This window comes from Apostichopus japonicus, chromosome 9 (assembly GCF_037975245.1).
Source record: "Apostichopus japonicus isolate 1M-3 chromosome 9, ASM3797524v1, whole genome shotgun sequence".
NCBI lineage: Eukaryota > Metazoa > Echinodermata > Holothuroidea > Aspidochirotida > Stichopodidae > Apostichopus > Apostichopus japonicus.
In genome coordinates this window covers 26,153,162-26,170,450 of record NC_092569.1, presented here as the reverse complement: position 1 = coordinate 26,170,450, position 17,289 = coordinate 26,153,162, and the positions used below count along the sequence as shown (strand labels likewise).

Here is a 17,289-nt window from a genome sequence, read left to right as displayed (position 1 = left end):
GTATAGTTTTAAATGACTTCTCATATCACAATTGAAATGTATGTAATAATTTATTACGGACAATATAATCATATATATTATTATCATGTATAACTATATATAATATCATATATGATAGTATAAAATATGTATCCTTACCCCCTACCTTACCCCCTCCACCATTCCCCCTCCCCTCTCCTCCCATCCACACCACTATAAAATTTGTTTGCTATGGACAAGTTATTAAATTGAAAATGCTCTTCTCATTTAGCATGCAAACTCACATGTTCCATGACTGTTTGTTTCTACATAGATCTGTTAGTCAACTTTGATGGTCTTTCAGTGACATGTCTCTATTACATTATTATTCTTGCACAGAAACACCCACAATTTCTACAAGATACAAAAAAAAATAGTTCTCAGAAGTTTATGGCTTCAGAAAAGGACAGCTGTGTAAGCTGGAACAAATGTCCCTCTTTCTAAAAATATGAAACATTTAATTTAATATTCCCATAAATGCAGCTTTTATTAATTACACTTTTAATGAGCTGACAGAGTTTATAACAAAAAGAAACCTGTGTGTTTGTGTGCATTTGCTTTTCTATCTCACCGAGGGCTTGAACAAAAGAATTCCCAGTCCTCGGTTGTGATTTCTAAAGAATCACCACGTCCTCGGAAGAATTCTATTGTATGGGGTATTGTTAAGGTTAGGGTAGGTGGATTTGAACAATGGAAAATACAATGGGGTCCTCGGTCTGAATGTAAAACAAACATGTGTGTTTGTAAAAAGGTTCATTCTGTCTCTTCTAGTCACTGCTACAGTTAACATACTTTAACATACATCCGGCTGGAACTGAAGAAGGAAGCTTCTCTCATATTGCTTCTTACAGAAGCTGGTCACTTCGCCCAACAACCATTTGCCCAACTGCCGAAATAACCCGGCTGGTTGGGCGAAATGACCAGGCTGGTTGGGCGAAATGACCAGGCTGGTTGGGCGAAATGGTATTGGTTGGGCGAAACGGTTGTTGGGCGAAGCCTTCTTACCCTCCAGGTTTAAGGGACTCCACTGGTCTGCAGAGCAAAAAGCAGTGAAGTTTGGTGCAACTGTCATGTTGACCAGGTGTTATTCTTTAACAGTTTTTGAACGAGTGTGTTTTGAGATGTTATTCGATTATTCTGTTTTGAACAGCTCCTGTCGTTCAATGCATCTGAATTCAAAGAGAACGTCTGCAGCGTGGATTTCTTCAGTCGGTACCTGGTGTTCGCAGACGGCACTAACCTCACAGCAGTGGTCGAGACTCTCTGCGGACAAGGCACGAGGGATGTGGTCAACATAGCGCGCGTACTATTGACCCAGCTGGACCTGACAGGCTCTATTGATGCGGTAAGTGAACTCGGCTAAAATGAAGAACATCTGTTTATAGAAAAAAAAAAATTTGATAAATCCAACCTAGGCTTTTTTAAGTGGATGGTCTGTAGTCACAAACTAATAATAAGTTTTAAGTTGCCTTCCTCTTTTCTCATCTGTTGTCATTTTCAACTCAAAAGACAGTTTTGCTTCAATCTCTGTGTCATTTGTCAAGCGTTTGTCCAATCGTGTCATCCTAGAATTTTCCTAAGAAGCAGGTATAATCACAACAGGGACATAATTCATTATGTATAGAGGAAATTGAGAATTCTGTGGTTTCATAGTATGTCCTTTGATCTTAGGGCCTACATTAAAATATTCTTGTTTCCATACATGAGAATATCTGTCCTAATTATGATATTTAATAAGAATCATTGGGACCGGCTAATTCCCTGTATGAAATGACAGAACGTGAATTATCATTAGGTCTGTTTCACAGGATGAAAAATTGTTATTTGTGACTAATAATTTTTTTTTTTTTTTTTTTGGTAAGGATGGCCGTGGAGAAGGTTTTGTTTGAAGTATTTGAAATATAATTTTGTGTATAGCAAAAACATTTGGAAACATTTGTTATTTTTTGAAGGGCTGAAAATATTATGTATATGTGGCACAGATAATGTGAAGTTTTGAAGTTTCCTTTCAAGAGATATTTCCATTATTCTTGAGTTTTTAGGGGCACCGTTTGTAAAGATACCATTGTAAGGTTTTATCCACTACGGTACTGTACCATTAATCTGTACTTCTGTTGCATTTTTTTCCGTCATCAGCTTACATCCAATGGCCTTACAGATCTTTTTACAAATATGACCGGTTCTCTCCAAAACATCTCCTTGGCATTGAACGACGTCCAGAACCTTCAGGGAGCCCTCCCTCAACTTCTCGCCTCGACATCCTCCCTGGAAGAGATCTTTGACGACGACACAATCGAAAGAATCTCCAGGGGCGAGACATCTGCTCTCTTTGAAGACAATCCCGACTTATTCTGCGGTTCGGCGGGGACGTCGAAAAAGAGGAGGCGAAGACAGGCTCCGAGTGGTTCTTCGAGTGATTCTTCGGGTGAGTACAGTGGGAGAGGTGTTGTTAAGGAGAGAAATGAATTCAACAAATTAAACCCGAGGTGTAGTTTACCACATGGATTAAACTATATTTCGTCGAGAGGTCGAACCAGTCGATCGATTTGTTTTAGTAATGAAAAATGTTTGATTGATCGTTGGGTTTGATATCATCAAACATTGGTTGATGGATATATAAATCGATCAATTGAATTGATTGATGAAATGAATATATCAGTGAAATAAAAATGGATCGGTCCAATGGTCCACATTTTGATTCTGAAGTCGACAGGATAATGCACGGGTTGAATCTTTGATCAGATTTTATTCGCCATGATTTACCTCAGTTTATTACTATCCATCCAGAGCTGCTTTTGTGCACTAATTCTATAATATAATATAATATTTCTTTTCTTAGATGGCTTCTGCGAGGATCTTTATGCATCTCTACAAGATGGCGAGTTTGGTGATCTTCAGTGGGCATTCTTTCAGCCTATACTCCATGGAAAGATATTCTACACACCAGATACTCCCGTGACACGAAAGATCATTGAAAAAGTATGCAGAAATTTGTCTTATCCTGATTATGTATTGCAAGATTGTCAAGTAAACATGAGAAATGAAATTATCCTGAAATAGATTGATTGATCGTTGGATGAATCGATAAATTGATTTGAGGTCATACTAATAAAAAATTGCCCTTATGTTGACCTAACCCAGACCTGAGGTATACAGTGGAAAACAGGTTTTTATTTATACTTTGATGAAAAGATTTTACTGCAAGACCAGGTCACTTTCTCTTATCTCTTATCTTTCTAAAGTTTTCTTTGATTTCAAACCGGAATTGCTTAAAGTTTTGTGATCTTTATGATGTTGCTCAGGCGTGTGCTTTTTCCTCGAATTCGCGGAATATCCGTGATTTTTCTTTTCTACCTTCGGGGACAAAAGCTATTATCCTAACACACTGTAGCATACGCAAACTGGAGCCTATACCGCAATTTTTGCAAAGTTCTGTGATTTTTTTTTTACCCCAGGCTCATCCCTGGTTGCTTGGTCTCAAATCTATAAAGTTGCTACATTTAATCGTTACGTTTTCATCGTTTCAGGCTAACCGTCCATTTCAAGATATACTGGATATTCATGATACAGCAAAAGCATGGCTGAGTGGAGTGGGACAGCTAACAGATCTTCTGTCTTCTCAGGGATTTAAGGATATTCAGGTACCAAAAAAAAAAAAAACAGCAAATAAAAAACATGAAATTTTATTACAAGCAAGATGTTTACGTCGTTTCTGATTAATGTTTGGTCATTGTTCATTGGTCATTGTTCACTCTCTGATAATCATTTTGTGTATTTTTTGACTAATTTTGATAAGTACTTTCAGATCATCTTTTTTTGAGAAGATTTCTATTGGAATTACTTTGTAATACCGTCTTGTTAGTATTTAATTTAGATATTCAGCCATTGTCATTAATCATTGTTTAAATGCTCGCAGAAACCAAATTATTAAAGTTTCAGTAACTATTGACTTTCTACGAGTCTTTATAGAAACCGCCATCGTGGATCGAATCTGACTTTTATCATGGAGTCTCACAGTTGTATTCTAGACCTGTAATTGGCTGACAGTCTGTATTTATAGTGGTATTCTAGACCTGTAATTGGCTGACAGTCTGTACTCATAGTGGCATTGTAGACCTGTAATTGGCTGACAGTCTGTACTCATAGTGGCATTGTAGACCTGTAATTGGCTGACAGTCTGTATTTATAGTGGTATTCTAGACCTGTAATTGGCTGACAGTCTGTACTTATAGTGGTATTCTAGACCTGTAATTGGCTGAGAGTCTGTACTAATAGTGATATTCTAGACCTGTATTTGGCTGACAGTCTGTACTCATAGTGGCATTGTAGACCTGTAATTGGCTGACAGTCTGTACTTATAGTGGTATTCTAGACCTGTAGTTGGCTGACAGTCTGTACTTACAGTGGTACATTGGCTGACAGTCTGTACTTATGGTGGAATGCTAGACCTGTAATTGGCTGACAGTCTGTACTTATAGTGGTATTCTAGACCTGTAATTGGCTGACAGTCTGTACTTATAGAGGTATTCTAGACCTGTAGTTGTGGATAAAATGTGACTGGGTTGACCACGGACACCATAGAATTCATTTCATGTACTCTTTATCTTAAACCCAGACCCTCTTGGATAATGCATACATCCGTCAACTGTTGGAATCGGAGCTAGAGGTGGATTCTGGTTCCATGCGGTCCGCACTCCAGGGCGACCTCACCTCATTACCCACGGAGAGCATCGACCAGATCACTGTGTTGGCAGAACTCGTCTTCAATCTGACCAGTTGTATAGAGTTGGACAGATTCAAGGGTTTTCAATCCGATGAACTGCTTGCGGAAGAAGCATCCTTCTTGCATTCAGAAAATCACTTTTTGGCTGGTAAATCCCTTTTGTTTGTGTAGACAAATTTCAAACCAAAATTTAGTGAGAACAATTTTTGACAAAAGATCTGCTGAGTAGGACATGGCCTTAGTAATGTTAGGTGTAGCAATTTTCAATCAATCAATCAGAAGACATTTATTTAGTGCCAAAATCGACAGAAATTGTTCAAAGGCGCTATTACCATAGAATGTACAACTTAACCCTGGTCATTGGTAACTTGTCACACCTACACACCAAAGTGTGCATAATTCAATCAATCTCTCCTGGGGCACCACAGTGCACCACAACCACGTGCCCCCCGGGGGACTTCCCATAGGGTGCAGCCACAAACCGGTGCACACAACTATATTTACAAGTTACCTCGCAAGTCCCCATTAATACTCCTGGGTGAAGAGAGGCAATGGAGATAAAGTGCATTGCCCAATGACACAATGCAATGATCTGGCCAGGGCTCGAACCTGTAATCCTTAGATCACCAGTCCACTGCCCTTAACCACTTGACCACAATGCTCTCACCAATTTTATGTCAGGTGAATTGATATCTCCAATAAACAAGAACCTGGTTCACCATTGATCAAGGTCAACATAGCAATTTGATAAATTTAAATTATTCAGTTATTTTGCTAAAAGTTTAATTCTGACTTGATATCCATAAATCTTTTTGATGTTATTGACAACGAAATTTCATAACAAATTTTGTTCGTGAGCTTGACTGGTGATCTTTCTTTTAAGTAAAAATGGAAAAAAACATTAAAACGTTCCAATTTTGCTCTTTACCTGTGATTAAAAGTAACATGTCTGAGTGACAAAAATTGTTGAGAACCAACATGGAATTCCTAATTAGTACTTTCTCAGTAACCTTGATCAAAATTTAAGAGGTCATTCTTTGTTCAGTTAATAGCATTGACTGCTTTTTGATTAGCTGCTTTTTGGTTGGTTTTGGTAAAATTGTCAACCCATTGAATAATTGGCTTTTATCTTACATAAGTCTCCAAAACTGATTCAGGTTATTAAGCAGCTTCCTTAGGTATGACAATATTCATATTTTGGCCTTTCTTTTATTCAGCTATCCAATTTTTCGGTGTCGACGATTTAAGCGATGACAGTGAGATACCGAAGCACATGAAGTATGCTTTAAGGATGGACTCCGCCAGGACTCCGACTACTAGGGATCTGTTAGAGCTGTAAGTCGTAATATCACTTTAAGATCAGGTGAAATAAAAAACAAAATTTATAAAAAATAAATTTAAAAAATTTTTAAAAATTAAAAAAAAAAAAGTCAAAATAAAGAATTACTCCCATATAATGCAATGCTGTGCACTACAATGCATGCAACATAACTCAGTGCAATATAACACAGCTATATAGTACAAGTTATTCACCATTTAATACAAATCTCCATTTTTCCCTCTGTCAGCTACTGGTACCCAACTTCTAGAAGTGACTTTGCTACCCAGGAGCAGTACCTCCATGGGTACGTGTTCCTCCAGGACCTGGTGGAGAGAGCAATCATCCAGCTCCATGCCGATAACGGCCTTGAACTCTCCGATGTGTACATACAACAGATGCCTTACCCATGCCACCAGAATGACCGGTTAGTCATAGGATGGGATGATTATCCGGGATTATAAACTTATCTGGTACCTCATAGCAAAATTCATAAATTATGCAGAATAGGCAAACTGCTACGGACGATATAAATGTGAAAAATTCTCTTTGTCCAAAATCATTTGCTGCATTTTTATGAGACCTTATTGCAACACTAATTTGTAGTAAATATGCCTAGCCTCCTAATTTGCATATAAGAGTCAGGGCAGAATTTTATTATAATGTGCATTTAATTGATTATGTGATGTATGAGCTAATTGCATATTTTGAAGGCAAGTAGGACTATGTTATAACATTCCTATAATAGTCTCTGGTAGGATAGTGTTTATTGAAATTAAGAATTTGAAATGAATCTTAACCAATCAGTCTCTTTTGTTTCTAACTTAGAGTCAGAGTATATTTTTACATCTATTTTTTGGGGATCACCTTTATCATGGAGTCTTTATCATGGAGTCTACTCATAGTGGCATTGTAGACCTGTAGGTAGCTGACAGTCTGTACTTATAGTGGTATTCTAGACCTGTAATTGGCTGACAGTCTGTACTCATAGTGGCATTGTAGACCTGTAGTTGGCTGACAGTCTGTACTCATAGTGGCATTGTAGACCTGTAGTTGGCTGACAGTCTGTACTCATAGTGGCATTGTAGACCTGTAGTTGGCTGACAGTCTGTACTCATAGTGGTATTCTAGACCTGTAGTTGGCTGACAGTCTGTACTCATAGTGGAATAGTAGACCTGTAATTGGCTGACAGTCTGTACTCATATTGGCATTGTAGACCTGTAGTTGGCTGACAGTGTGTAATCAGGGTATTCTAGACCTGTAGATGGCTGACAGTCTGTACTCGGTCATAAGTCATATTATAGACCTGCTGTTGGCTGACAGTCTGTACTCAGTCATATTAAAGACCTGGTATTGGCTGACAGTCTGTAATCAGGGTATTCTAGACCTGTAGTCGGCTGACAGTCTGTAATCAGGGTATTCTAGACTGTAGATGGCTGACAGTCTGTACTCAGTCATATTATAGACCTGCTGTTGGCTGACAGTCTGTACTCAGTCATATTATAGACCTGTTGTTAGCTGACAGTCTGTTCTCAGTCATATTATAGACCTGTTGTTGGCTGACAGTCTGTACTCAGTCATATTAAAGACCTGGTATTGGCTGACAGTCTGTAATCAGGGTATTCTAGACCTGTAGTCGGCTGACAGTCTGTACTCAGTCATATTATAGACCTGTTGTTGGCTGCCAGTCTGTATTCAGTCATATTAAAGACCTGGTATTGGCTGACAGTCTGTAATCAGGGTATTCTAGACCTGTAGTTGGCTGACAGTCTGTTCTCAGTCATATTATAGACCTGTTGTTGGCTGACAGTCTGTACTCAGTCATATTAAAGACCTGGTATTGGCTGACAGTCTGTAATCAGGGTATTCTAGACCTGTAGTCGGCTGACAGTCTGTACTCAGTCATATTATAGACCTGTTGTTGGCTGCCAGTCTGTATTCAGTCATATTAAAGACCTGGTATTGGCTGACAGTCTGTAATCAGGGTATTCTAGACCTGTTGTTGGCTGACAGTCTGTACTCAGTCATATTGTAGACCTGTTGTTGGCTGACAGTCTGTACTCAGTCACATTATAGACCTGTAGTTGGCTGACAGTCTGTAATCAGTCATATTATAGACCTGTAGTTGGCTGACAGTCTGTACTCGTCATATTGTAGACCTGTGGTTGGCTGACAGTCTGTACTTATTTTGGTATCGTAAACCTGTATTTATACTCGTCGTTAGGGCATGTATAACTGAAGTAATTTGTAAACTCTGATTTTCTTTTCTGACAGGTTCCTCTTCATAGCAACCATCATCTTCCCTCTATTGTTTATCGTGGGTTTCTTGGTCCTCATAGCCATCATGACTCACCAACTGGTTTACGAAAAGGAACGAGGAATTGAAGAGGTAAAGAAATCAGACAGAAATATGTCGAGAGAGATTAAGAAAGACTGGACAGAATGATTGTAATAGAAGTATTAATGTTAAATTTATCTAGCAGGTGTTACATAACTATGAAATATTTCCGTTAAGGAGTCGTTCCTTTATAATCCCATTTGAGGTTGGAAATTTAACAGCTCATTCCTGGCAGAGAAAATGTGTGCAAAATTAGTCCAGCAACAAACGAGTCCCATCGGCAGCCCATTTAGCCGCCATCCTCCGTCCAAAAGCGTTCAGAGAATGTGATGTCGATTTTAGGTTTAAGTAATCCTTTATCAATCAACTTGGGTTGTATCAGTTGGGAAAGTTAAAATCGGAGAAAAAATTCTCAGCGCAAAGAGCATGAAGTGAAAAGTTGCATTCACAAACCTTGATAAAGAGAAAAGGGAAGCCCTAAACAAAGTGAGAATTACCAATAATTGGAAATTGAAAAGTTTGTTTCAATCTTAACAGTGAATCAGTTAAGACCTTGTAAACCCTTATAAAATACAAAAACTCATGCTAGGTTCGACATATATCTTATTTGATCAATAGAGCAACTATTGAGCAAGAGGAAATTTGTATCGAACGAAGAAAATTGATAACTTTTTATTGCCGTTTGTTTAGAACCTTTTTAAGAGTGTCATTAACCATTTGAACCTAGCAGAATTCTTCTTCAGAGGCAAAACTGTCGAAAAAAGTTCCCCATTTGTCAGAGTTGTCATCTTCCAAACTCTATTCTCATCCAGTCGAATCACTGTATTTATCTCAATGGGAACAAAAAAACCTCACAAACTTCTTCTTTTAAGTCACTTTTCTCGAATCAAGTCACATGCAAAGACACATCCGGGTATTAAGCTCATAGAAATGAGATGTCTACTTTATTCTTTATTTTTCTGTTGTTTTCTTCAGCTGATGAAGGTGATGGGGTTACATGGTGGTGTAAACTGGTTGGCTTGGTTCATCATCAATGCAATAGTTCTGACAGTCCTCATGTTGATCATTATCCTCATCATCTACATCGGAGGAATTCTCAGTCACAGCAAGGTCATGGTCATCTTCATCTTCTTCATCTGCTACGTGTTTGCTGTGATCATGATGAGGTAATTGCTCGTGAGGATAATTTGTCTGTAGACTCTTTTTTTTTTCATCGGCAACAGCCGGTTTGATTTTGACGTTGTTCTAACGGTTGTCTTAAAATGTGCAAAAGTAAGTTGACCTGACGTTTCGATCCTAGCAGGATCTTCTGCAGAGGCTAAATGACAAATAACAGTAACAGTAGGGACAAAAACACGCACAGAATACAGACAGGTTAATGAGCATGGTGAACACAAAGAGATAGATGTAAGGGGATTAGTAGACAAGGGATGGAGAGAAGAAAGAAAGAAACCAACAGGGGAAGAGGAGAGGTAGGAGATAAACAGTGGAGGGACAAAGAGAGGATTAAGGGGAGGGGTTGGGGAATTAATTGGAGAAGGACAAAGACAGAAAGGAGTGTAGAAAAAAACGTGGAAGAGAGCTATGAGAAGAGGAGTGATTGGGGGGGGGCGGGAACAAGGGGAGTGGGGGACAGATGAAAAGTTTGTCATGTCTTAAAAGACACAAAATGATTCATATGTTACCATTGCTATGCCATTGATGTCATAGTAAGTTAAATAGTGGGTGTGTGTTTAATACAAAGTTTCCAAAGTCATGTGATAGTAAACCACTAAATCCTCGGTCATGGTATTAAGTATCTGGATATGCAATTGGATATGAAATGATTGGCCGTGTAGGAGAATGCAAAGAGGACCCTTGCAATTGTTAACCAATTCTGCTTCCACGCCAGAAGATTTTTCCCGATAAGTTCATTTCTACTTGAGACTTGAGAGAGAGGAAAAGAATAAATATCTGCTATAAAAGTTTTCCACTTAACGGCAAGATATTTTCTCGTCATCGCCGACAATATTCTGTAAATACGATTCGTCGTTTGCTGCTCTTGCTGTGTTTTGCTTAATTTGAATATATGATGAGTTTTCGTTTATAGCAGTAAGAATCAATCGTTTTTAAGTTCCAAGTAGTAAGATCTTTGTCAAAATGTTAAAGGTTGTTTTCTGTTATTAATTCTTTCTTTCATCTTTCCTTCTTTGATACCCAGTTACATGTCTAGTTCCTTCTTCCAGACAGCTATGTTTTCTGTAATTAATTAATTAACTAATTAATTAATTAATGAATTCATACTTTTATCTTTCCTTCTCTGATACCCAGTTACATGTCCAGCTCATTCTTCCAGACAGCTATGTTTTCTGTAATTAATTAATTAATTGTTTCTTTCATCTTTCCTTCTTTGATACCCAGTTACATGTCTAGTTCCTTCTTCCAGACATATATGTTTTCTTTAATTAATTAATTAATTCTTTCTTTCATCTTTCCTTCTTTGATACCCAGTTACATGTCTAGTTCCTTCTTCCAGACAGCTACGTTTTCTGTAATTAATTAATTAACTAATTAATTAATTAATTAATTCTTTCTTTTATCTTTCTTTCTTTGATACCCAGTTACATGTCCAGTTCCTTCTTCCAGACACCTATGTAATTAATTAATTAATTAATTAATTCTTTCTTTCTTTTATCTTTCTTTCTTTGATACCCAGTTACATGTCCAGTTCATTCTTCCAGACAGCTAACATTGCCAGCCTTGGATCCGTTCTGTTATACTTTTTCCTTTACCTTCCGTTTGGCTTCATATTCGTCATGGGTGGGAATGTATCGCGGGCAGGCAGCTACGCCGTGGTGAGTTTGAATTGATTGACGAATAAATTAATGAGTCACTCATGACTGTATCATTCAAAGTTATATCACATCGAACCTCATCAACATTCCCATTTTAGCTTGACTTTCCTCACTTGCATCCAGATGTCTTGCATATTTGATTACTCTATCCTTTAGGAAACTACTCTCCATTTATGGTTTATATATATTTCATTAGAAACCATCAGTCTGTAGTTTGTGTTTACCTGTATTACTGCTTGTACACAGTGACTATCCCACCGGTGTCTCTACATCCCACGATTTTACTGTGAGATTCATGATGTCATGTATCGTCTTATGGCTGGATCTCCAAATGTCACATGCAAATCATCTGAAACTGCCCTGCCCTACCTATATGATATATGCAGTATCATAAGACAAAATGTTTGCCCCTCCCCTTCTCCCTCCTAAGATAAAATGCTTGCCCCTCCCCTCTCCTTCTCCTCCCTGAGACAAACTGCTTGCCGCTCCCCTTCTCCCTGCTCAGCCAAAAATGTAATCAGCTCTTGATCTCTGCAGTGTAATATTGCCAGCTATTAATATACCATGTGTGTTTTAAATTGAATCCTTGGTATACAGAGCCTCGCAGCTCCGTCTGCGTTCTGTTTTGGATCTCTGGTCCTGACCCGCTATGAGCACCAGGGTGTGGGTTCCACGTGGGATAACGTCTGGGACAACCCTAGACCAGGGGATGACTCCAGCCTGGGGGGCTCCTGTATCATGCTGGTGATAGACGGCATACTCTACTTCATCATCGGCTGGTATGTCCGAACGGTCTTCCCCGGTGAGTGGCGTCGGATCATTGTGTAATGATGTAATTTTACCAATGAAAAGATATTTGAATATAGTCATAGTAAATGATTAATTCTGAAGTCATATGTAGATAAGTAGTTATAGTTGGTAAAATTGCAGGTAGCGAAAATTTACATGGATTGTGAAAGGTTTGTAATAACAGTTCTTTCATAGATTGAAACTGGAAGCAAGGGTGAGGGACGGAGTATGAGAACGTTTTAGAAGCAATTGGTCATATTTATAAGTAATGTGCATATTAAACTCCTCATTTTTTTGTCACCTTGAAGAGGTTGCAAGGGACAATAATGCTCTTCAATACCCCTCCAATGTACCAAATTTCACAAGGCTTAATGATGAGTTTAAATTTGACAGGTCATTGTTTATCAATGAACCTCATATATAAATATTACTCAAATGTTATTAATGATGTTAAAAGTCCTTTGTTTTGGACTATACCTCGGTTTAAAGCGTTTTAATCTTGTCTGTTTCTGTTTCGTTTGTTATGCATAAATAACCCGCCTTTTAAATAATTACAGGTAAATACGGCGTTCCCAGGAAATGGCATTTCTTTCTACAACCAAGCTATTGGCTCAGGTGTATAAGGCCCCCTCCCGACGGACACGTTCCGTCCCACGATGCCGTTAACGAAGCATTCAACGACGCCACACCACTCTCAGATTTGAGTAAGATTACCCACTTTCACTAACTGCATGGTCCAGCATTTTTTTGTCCTATCATTTTATTCATTTCGCTTTACATCTGTTGGTTATAGGTACAATAGTAAACTCATAAAACAAGTAAAAACAACCCCTTTGCTTAAACAACTTGATAAAAACCAGAAAAGTTTTGTGTTTGCGTTCTCTTATTTTTCTTACTTTTTCAATTTTGTACCTTGTCTGTGCGCTAGCTGTGTGGAAGGACTGTTTATTTTATAGTAAATGCAACAGTCTGTATGTTATTCATTGACATTACCAAACATTTTATCGTATATGATATTTTCAACTTTCCTCATGTTTTGTTTTTTTGGTGTGGGGGGGGGGCTTATGTTTCTGGATTAGACTTTCTTTACTACATGTGACGACCATGATTTGTGTACTGCTAAAGCAAAATAAAAATTATTATTTTGAAACTTTTCTAGTCAAATTATTAACAGTTTCCCTATTATATTCAATTGAGATTTTTCATTTGTTTTATGTACTTATGCTATGATTTATAAAATTTTATAATTAGATGCATACATTGAGCTATAAATTTAATGGAGATGTAACATAGAATCATTTTTTTCATTTTGTCTCAATGGTATTATCAACAAGTATTCATAAAACACAGAGCCAACTATCATTGTTTATCTCTTCTCATAATGTTGTTGTTATAGGTCCACAAGTGGAGGCTGAACCGCGAGACCATCCAGTCGGTATCGCAATCGAGAACCTCAGCAAGGTCTACGATAGCAGATGCTCGTCATTCAGTAACAGGGCCCTGGACGAAATGACCTTGAATGTCTTTGAGGATCAGGTCACGGCCTTGTTGGGTTGCAACGGTGCCGGGAAAACGACCGCAATGTAAGTCAATTAAATAGCAATTTACGTGGTTGGGTCAATTTCATTTGGAGTCCCTAGCGGCAGTCGTTGGTATCGTGGGATAGGGGTTATGCAGTACAGTGGAGGAGCTAGGGGTATTGGTCAGAAGGGGCGAGAGTGGTCTGTAGGGGCACTTTCGACACTATCTATGCGGAGCGCCACCACAGGTTGGCGCGGAGCGTACAGAAATTTTTTTGAGTAAAGATACTCCCTAGATCGCCGGAAATGACCCTTTCCAGGCCTTGCTAATTTGCAGATAAACAAAGAATAAATAGGTGTCATCGCCAAATTACACCAACAACATGTGACAAATGTCAAAAGGTAGATGAAAGCGCAATAAAGAGTCAATATCCGCGAATAAGTAAAAGTGGTAAAAAACTGAAAAGGGTGCCAGCAGTCCATTTGAGTCCGTCAGGGGGGCATCCGCCCCCCCCCTGACTGTATGGACGCTACGCCACTGATGCAGTATATCGCAGGCGGCCTAGTCTTGTTTTCAAATACTGTTTCCTAACTGCTTGTCATTAAATACAGACTGTTGTAGTAGCATTGTGACGAGGTGAAAGTGGAAAATAGTTCAACCGAAATTTGCTTGCAAGGGCTCTTTGATATTCGCAAAGGAAATACACTCATATAACTTAATGTTTACCCCCAATTACAGTGGGTTTAATATGTACAGTACCCTCTGGTATGTTTGAGAAATTACATGTTCATCTTTGGTAGTTAAATGCTTTTGATTTGAAAGACTCGCTTTATTGGAGATCATGAAACAAAAATTAAGACATTTAACCATTTGTTTCCTTTGATATGTAAAGCGTTACCATCTAAAACAAAACAAACCCCTTTTTAATCTTAATTTCACTTTTCCCACCAGATTCCATTATGAGCATAAATCAACCAATTTCATTTTTTTTTAAATGTTTTATTCTCTTCTTCCCAGTTCCATTATTACTGGCATGTTTCAAGCATCGAGTGGTGCTGTGAGCATCTATGGAAAGAAAGTTGGCCAGGCAGGAGGGCAAAGGAATGACCTGGGATTGTGCCCGCAGCACAACGCCCTCTATGATGAGTGAGTATAAAACAATCAAAACAACGATAAACGTCAAACTCTCGTTAAAATTAATAGCACAAAGTCTTTGGGAGATCTACAAGTTTCATTTCAAGTTCATGGTTCTGTTATTTATTGCAAATTAATATTTTAGTTGCTCGTGTTCTTCAGTTGCTGAATTTTGGGAGAGGTGAAGGGAATAGGGGGGTGGAGGGAGGGGAGGGAGGGAGATGGGAATAAGCAAGGGACTCTAATTCCCAGTAGCTGTAGGCTGCCAACTTATATCAGTGGTAACAGGAATTGGTTTCAATTTCTCTTACTCCTGTAGTTTCTAAGAAATGTGAAAAATATGAAGTGAAAATGGTTTCCTTGGCTCATAAAGGGAGAGAAGGCAGTACATTTCTGTACTGTTTTGATTCTGGGTCAAAACTGCTAGGTGATGCATGGGCAAGATTATGTGAAAACGTGTCACAAATTTCATTTTGAAAATCATCCATTAAATGCAAGACTAGTTCTGGTGACTGCAAGGAATAATTTAGCGTTTGAATAATTTAGCGTTTGAATCTTCCTGTGGGGCACAACGCATGATCTTGATCTCAAAATTGACACTTTTCAAAGGAGACTATTTCGTAATATTCTCAACATTAGATGGACCAATAACAATTGGTTATCAAACGATGAGCTTTACAATGAAACCAACCAAACACCTTGGTCATCCATAGTCGCACATAGAAGATTGAGATTTTTCAGTCATGTAGCAAGACTCCAGGAGGACGCTCCAGCAAAGGTTGCATTAAGAGAAGCACTGAGACATACTGCTAAACCAGTAGGAAGGCACGTGACTACCTTGCTTGGAAAAATAAAGTCGCAGATTAAGGACGTTAATATTAACAATTTCGAGGAAGCAATAAACCTTGCGCAAGATCGGGATACGTGGCGGCGGTTAATCACTGAGCATGTCGGATAGACGAGACTCAACTTACTACTGCTAATCTTGTGTAGCAGTCTTGATGTGGCTGAATTTTGTCCCTCCATGGTATAAGCCCTATGGTTCCTGTGTAGCAAACTACTACATATCTGTGCATTATTAGTAGCAATTTGCGATGAGATTCCTGCATAAATGATTCCCTGTGGACTGCGTTAAATGTGTTTTTTTTTCGTTTCTCCTCAGACTGACAGTGAATGAACACTTGGAGATCTATGGCACCTTACAGGGACTTGACTCACAGGCTATCAGAGACCAAGGAGTCATGTAAGTATTAGAAGACTTCTTTATAGATGTGATACTATTGTTGCCAGGCTTCTTCCACCGTGTGATAAACATTGTTTTTCTCTGTTCGCCACCGGCAAAATAAACTTCACATCGTGACAAGCATGCTTTTAGGACAAAGTCATAAGTTGCTAAATGTAAAGAGATGTTTTCACAAAGCACATTTAGCACTAGCAGAGTGGGCATGTTCATTCAATACAATTCAATTTGGAAATATGATTTAAAAAGTGGCCAGGGCCCATTTTGGTTGATTCCAATAGCATATGTTAAACAGTTTACTGTGTGGTCAGGAAAAAATGAAGGGGCAAAACAAATCTAAAAAAGGTATTCTGACCATTGAAGGGTAACTTTGAATCTGTTATCAGGGATTCTTATGCCCAACCTGTACAGCCCTGATGGGAGTGGGCGGGGGGGTGTAAACGTTCAGGTTTTTTTTGTGGGAACCATCACAGCATGGTCCTTTTCAATCTGTTTTTATCCTGTTTATATTCCATTTTGCTAAATATTGGATTGCAATTCCATTGACATTTCAATGCTAAATTTCAGGTTTATCTCATCTTTTTCTTGTCACTTTGATAGTAATAATAATAATAGTCAGCAGGCATTTTTTTCTGTCGCTTTATAAGTAACCACAAATGTTGGAGAAACCCGCAAGGGCTTATGGATTACAACTTACACGTCGGGCAACATTTGAACTCAAATTTGGAATCTTTTCAAGTTAGAGGGTCATTTCAGATGGTAAAACCGTAGATTGCTCTTGGATGAAAAAACACACCTTACTAGGACCCGGCCGGGTATCAAACCATGAAGCTCCCGATTGCTAAGCCTCATTGCTTCAAATGCCACCGCCTTTATCCACTGGATAACAGCACCGGTTTTATTTGATCTATTCCTTGTTTTTATACTCCAGTCTCTTAGAGGACCTACGGATGATGGACATGTTGGAGGTTCCCGTCCGCAATCTCTCTGGCGGAATGAAACGGAAGCTCTGCGTGGCCATCTCCCTGATCGGAGACCCCAAGACCGTCATCTTGGACGAACCCACCAGCGGTGTCGACCCTCACGCCAGGAGGGCAGTGTGGGACCTGATCATCAGGAGCAAGAGAGGTAATTGTCACAGAGTATGTAAGGATCATGAATATTTAACAACCAGACTGGGTAGCGTAGAAGGGTTAAATATGGCAGAGTGAGACATGGAGTACGTTATCTCAAGACGTAACCAACAAAGTGGACTCTCTGTGCATTCCAAACCACAGCTTTCCTCTCTTTGAACGCATTGTGACGATAGTACAAGTTTTCATTCCATTCTGTTTCTTCATTTTGCATCAATCCTTTTTTTTTTTTTTTAACTT

General features: G+C 38.7%; 1 protein-coding gene across 2 annotated transcripts in view; it reads left to right on the top strand.

Annotated features, from left to right (window-relative positions):
* The window catches only part of LOC139973228 (uncharacterized), a 127,150-nt gene that overhangs the window by 88,727 nt on the left and 21,134 nt on the right, over positions 1–17,289 (top strand). For both annotated transcript variants that reach the window (XM_071979763.1, XM_071979762.1), the window contains exons 62-77: positions 1,169–1,363; positions 2,155–2,443; positions 2,858–2,997; positions 3,546–3,659; positions 4,634–4,889; positions 5,959–6,076; positions 6,310–6,486; positions 8,335–8,449; positions 9,374–9,564; positions 11,094–11,232; positions 11,830–12,034; positions 12,579–12,725; positions 13,418–13,604; positions 14,560–14,688; positions 15,839–15,919; positions 16,848–17,044. In XM_071979763.1, the coding sequence (XP_071835864.1) occupies positions 1,169–1,363; positions 2,155–2,443; positions 2,858–2,997; positions 3,546–3,659; positions 4,634–4,889; positions 5,959–6,076; positions 6,310–6,486; positions 8,335–8,449; positions 9,374–9,564; positions 11,094–11,232; positions 11,830–12,034; positions 12,579–12,725; positions 13,418–13,604; positions 14,560–14,688; positions 15,839–15,919; positions 16,848–17,044 (2,680 nt within the window). The remainder of the gene's footprint in view (positions 1–1,168; positions 1,364–2,154; positions 2,444–2,857; positions 2,998–3,545; positions 3,660–4,633; positions 4,890–5,958; positions 6,077–6,309; positions 6,487–8,334; positions 8,450–9,373; positions 9,565–11,093; positions 11,233–11,829; positions 12,035–12,578; positions 12,726–13,417; positions 13,605–14,559; positions 14,689–15,838; positions 15,920–16,847; positions 17,045–17,289) is intronic.